General features: G+C 32.5%; 1 protein-coding gene across 1 annotated transcript; it reads right to left on the bottom strand.

Annotated features, from left to right (window-relative positions):
- Nucleotides 1-284: 284 nt before the first annotated feature.
- LOC106477191 (ubiquitin-protein ligase E3A-like) lies at nucleotides 285-3,957 on the bottom strand. Its single transcript, XM_013937782.1, has 3 exons — nucleotides 3,818-3,957; nucleotides 790-995; nucleotides 285-465 (listed from the first exon to the last, which is right to left on the bottom strand). The coding sequence occupies exons 1-3, from the start codon at nucleotides 3,954-3,956 to the stop codon at nucleotides 292-294; spliced, it is 519 nt and encodes a 172-aa protein (XP_013793236.1). The 5' UTR covers nucleotide 3,957; the 3' UTR covers nucleotides 285-291.
- Between the last annotated feature and the right edge of the window lie 300 nt (nucleotides 3,958-4,257).

Here is a 4,257-nt window from a genome sequence, read left to right as displayed (position 1 = left end):
GTCATCGTGTTGTTCTGTAAACAGGAATATCATCGTGTTGTTCCGTAAACAGGAATGTCATTGTGTTGTTCCATAAACAGGAATGTCATTGTGTTGTTCTGTAAAAAGGAATGTCATTGTGTTGTTCCATAAACAGGAATGTCATTGTGTTGTTCCATAAACAGGAATGTCATTGTGTTGTTCTGTAACCAGGAATATCACGGTGTTGTTCTGTAACCAAGAATATCATTGTGTTGTTTTATAAACAGGAATGTCTGTGCCACTTCATAAACAAATAATACTCCAATTATACTACACCTGCTTATTTTCTTGATTGACTAGAATTTCTTCCCCATTGTCTTTTAGGTCATGAGTTAGCAAAGTGCCAAATACATCCTGGTAAGTGATTCGAAATGACTGCATGAAGACATCCTCAATATCACTACTTTGATAATCTAATAAGTACTGTAAGCCTCTGGCTAAGCCCTGAAAAGGTTAAAATTACTTGTCAAAGTTCTGAAGAAAAGGGCAATCCTTTGTATTGGCATTAAAATTTTAAAATAACACAATCTGAATGAAGAAATTCAAATTTCCAGAGTCGTTACTAAAACACACAACTGTACAATTATATTCAAAAATTAAAAAGTTTAAACATTTCCAACCTGGAGAGGTTTTCATAATTCTTTTTTCTTATTTTGTCATTGAAATATCTTGCAGCCTCAATGTTACATTCACAGCCAATCACTTCAGTTTTAGAATTCATATTAGAACTATCAGAATAGTCAATGACAGAAAGTTTGTAAAACTTACTGGATTCCAGCCGTACAAATCACGAAAGGAGCCTCTTCTCCCCAGCAGTTTTCTGTACAAAACCATTGGAAAATGCACATCAAGTATGACATTATTGTATATTGCTAGTCCTAGGATGATTCCAATCAATGTAAACTGTGCATCACTCTCAAAAGATGTGGGGTTAAACCAATACGTCTCAGTCTCCTGATTGAGAGTAAACATTGCTAAAAAGACAAAAATTATCTCACTGACTGCACTGCTATTCTACTCGTAAACCTTTCAAATCTTTAGAAATAAATTTCAAACAGGTAATTACATCTGAAATACTGTAAGCATTTCCTTGTTGAGTTTACACCCACGCTCTAAACAAAACATGAGATTCAAAATATTGTTAATGCCCTTTTATGCATTGCAGAGCATGCATTACTTACCCATAATTCTCCACTCTCCCACCTTCCATGTGATTAATCATACAAGCATAAGGAAATCTTATGTAGCTCTGCTTTCTCGTCATAATATATATATTATTTTATTGTAAGTTGCAGTTGTGACAAAAACTTGGTTGTGAAGAGGCAGGGAGAAGGTATTTTGGAGGTAAGTACCTGTTTGAAATTCATTTTAATTTTAATGAATATAAAATTCAAATCAGGTAAAATTAGCTCTGAAATATTGTAAGCCAGAATATTCACAACAAGGTGGGTATCAGTGAGGACAGAAATTATATTTAAAAATATAAAATTAGAAGTAACAGTGATAAAGTTGGATTGTATCAATGAAGTAAACAATGGGAACAATGATGTTGACAAAAACAGGTAGGAGGAATACTATGTCTTGTTTCTGTAGAAGAAGGTTCTTAAGTCAAATATTATGAGTGGACATATTCCAGTGATTGGAGTCCTTCTTCATCTATAGTCACAAAACTGGCCAAATTAGTGGGTGTTCAGGGAGAACTGAATATAGATCAAATCTATCCTGAGGAGCCAAATTAGTGGGTGTTCAGGGAGAACTGGATATAGATCAAATCTATCCCGAGGAGCCAAGTTAGTGGGTGCTCAGGGAGAACTGGATATAGACCAAAACTGTCCCAAGGATGGGGCTCAATAAACAAGGCTGACAATGCAGCCCTGCATGCTACAGGCAGATTGTGTGAGTAAGATCTCTAAAAACTTGCAGAAGTTCTGAAGTTGTTGTAAATATTGGTGTCAGGATTAATATTGTCTTCTAAATTCATTACACAGCATACCTGTTAATAAGAAAATATGAATGATGCTGGGAAAACAGTTTATGTAAAATAAGAATGGAAAACGCAGCTTATGGACAATACTCTAATGCATGTGAAATAAGTATTTCATAAGAATTACGGGTAAGAAACACATGCTCTGTAAAAGGTATCCAGGATTACGTTTTGTTTACAGCACAAGTGGAAATCCAACAAAGAAAAGCTTTCAGTATTTCAGGTAACACTACCTGAAATAAGCACATCAATATTTATCAAGCACATTTAATATTCATCAACAACAAACTGTAAATCTTATAACTGTTTTTGTTTGTATTTAGATAACAAGGATGGAAAAATATAGTTTGTGTGTTCTAACTTCCAGCTTCTTTAGATAACAAGAATGGAAAATATATTTTGTGTGTACTAACTTCCAGCCTCTCTAGATAACAAGGATGGAAAATATATTTTGTGTGTACTAACTTCCAGTTTCTTTAGATAACAAGGATGGAAATATATTTTGTGTGTACTAACTTCCAGCTTCTTTAGATAACAAGGATGGAAAATATATTTTGTGTGTACTAACTTCCAGCCTCTCTAGATAACAAGGATGGAAAATACATTTCGTGTGTACTAACTTCCAGCTTCTTTAGATAACAAGGATGGAAAATATATTTTGCTGTGTATTAACTTCCAGCTTCTTTAGATAACAAGGATGGAATAATATATTTTGTGTGTACTAACTTCCAGCCTCTTTAGATAACAAGGATGGAAAATATATTTGGTGTAAAAATTTTCCCATTAATCGAAAACCTCATGGTGGTAGATTGTTTTTAATTATCCTTCTTTCTGAATACAATACAATAATTAGTGTTTCTTGGTTTGGTTTGAATTTTATGCAAAGCTACATTAGGGCTATTCTGTGCTAGCCATTCCTAATTTAGCAGTGAAAGACTAGAGGGAAGACAGCTTGTCATCACCACCCACCACCAACTCTTGGGCTACTCTTTTACCAACGAATAGTGGGATTGACTATTACATTATAACATTCCCTATGGTTGAAAGGGCAAATATGTTTGGTGGGATGGGGATTCAAATCTGCCCTAACCACCTGACCCAAAGTGTTTCTTGACTGACTATGTATAACTTTTAAGTTTTGACCTCCTAAACTAACTTTTTGCTTGATACATCTGCTAGATGACCTATAATAAATATAAACACTGTTAACAACCAAATATTGTGGACTGAAAATATTTATATATTTCTGTTTGTGTTAAATATTTTGTTGATAATATATATTTATTATCCTACAATAATCTTCACAAATGTAATATTTGGTATCAAAATGAATTTCACTTTTTAAGATCAAAATGTTTTTCTAAATAATCCAATAAACTATCAACTGAATTATCAAAAATTTTGGATAAGTTAATCATGTATTTTTTTTACCATTCTAATTACAAAATAGCCATCAACAATACAAATATTAAGCCTCACAATCAATTCATAAAATAACCAACAGCATCATAAAATTTGGTATTTTAAACAAAAAGTTACTTTATTAAAATTTTTTGTTTAAAAATATCCTGCTCATTGAATCAGAAGAGTAAATATTTATATATAGACACATCTGTATAAACCTACCAAAACTAACAAACACTACAACAAAAAGTGTACCTAATAAAATTATAGATAATCGGTTTTGTTTTGATAAAAGCATGATGTTATCCAACCTACCAAAACTAACAAACACTACAACAAAAAGTGTACCTAATAAAATTATAGATAATCGGTTTTGTTTTGATAAAAGCATGATGTTATCCAACCTACCAAAATCAGGATTAAAAATTTCTTCAACCACCAGTTGAAAGAACTCCTTCGACACCCCTCCTTCATCTACACCTTGCTCTCCATCAAATTCTACCACTAACTGCTTCTTCAAATTTGTTGGGTTTTCCATGGCAACCATTTCGAGCTGAGTGACAATAGAAGCACCTTACTAAAAACTAACACAATACTTAAACAATAGCAAATAAAGCACAGATGAAAGTGTGAGGATATAAATATGTTAAACCAGGAATTAGCAAATAGAAACTTTCTGGTAAGATTCTTTATTTTTAAAAATGATGCCGTCAGTTTTTTATACATTTTCATTATAAATACAACAAACTATACACTTTATGCCAAGCGTCTAATCTTTCCCTAATGTAATGTAAAGAAGCTTATTTCATTCTTCTAGAAATTAAACCTAAGATATTCAAGTCAAAGTG

Source organism: Limulus polyphemus, unplaced genomic scaffold (assembly GCF_000517525.1).
Source record: "Limulus polyphemus unplaced genomic scaffold, Limulus_polyphemus-2.1.2 Scaffold13282, whole genome shotgun sequence".
NCBI classification, from domain to species: Eukaryota; Metazoa; Arthropoda; class Merostomata; order Xiphosura; family Limulidae; genus Limulus; species Limulus polyphemus.
Note: the sequence above shows the minus strand (reverse complement) of the source record. Positions and strands in the feature narration are given on the sequence as shown.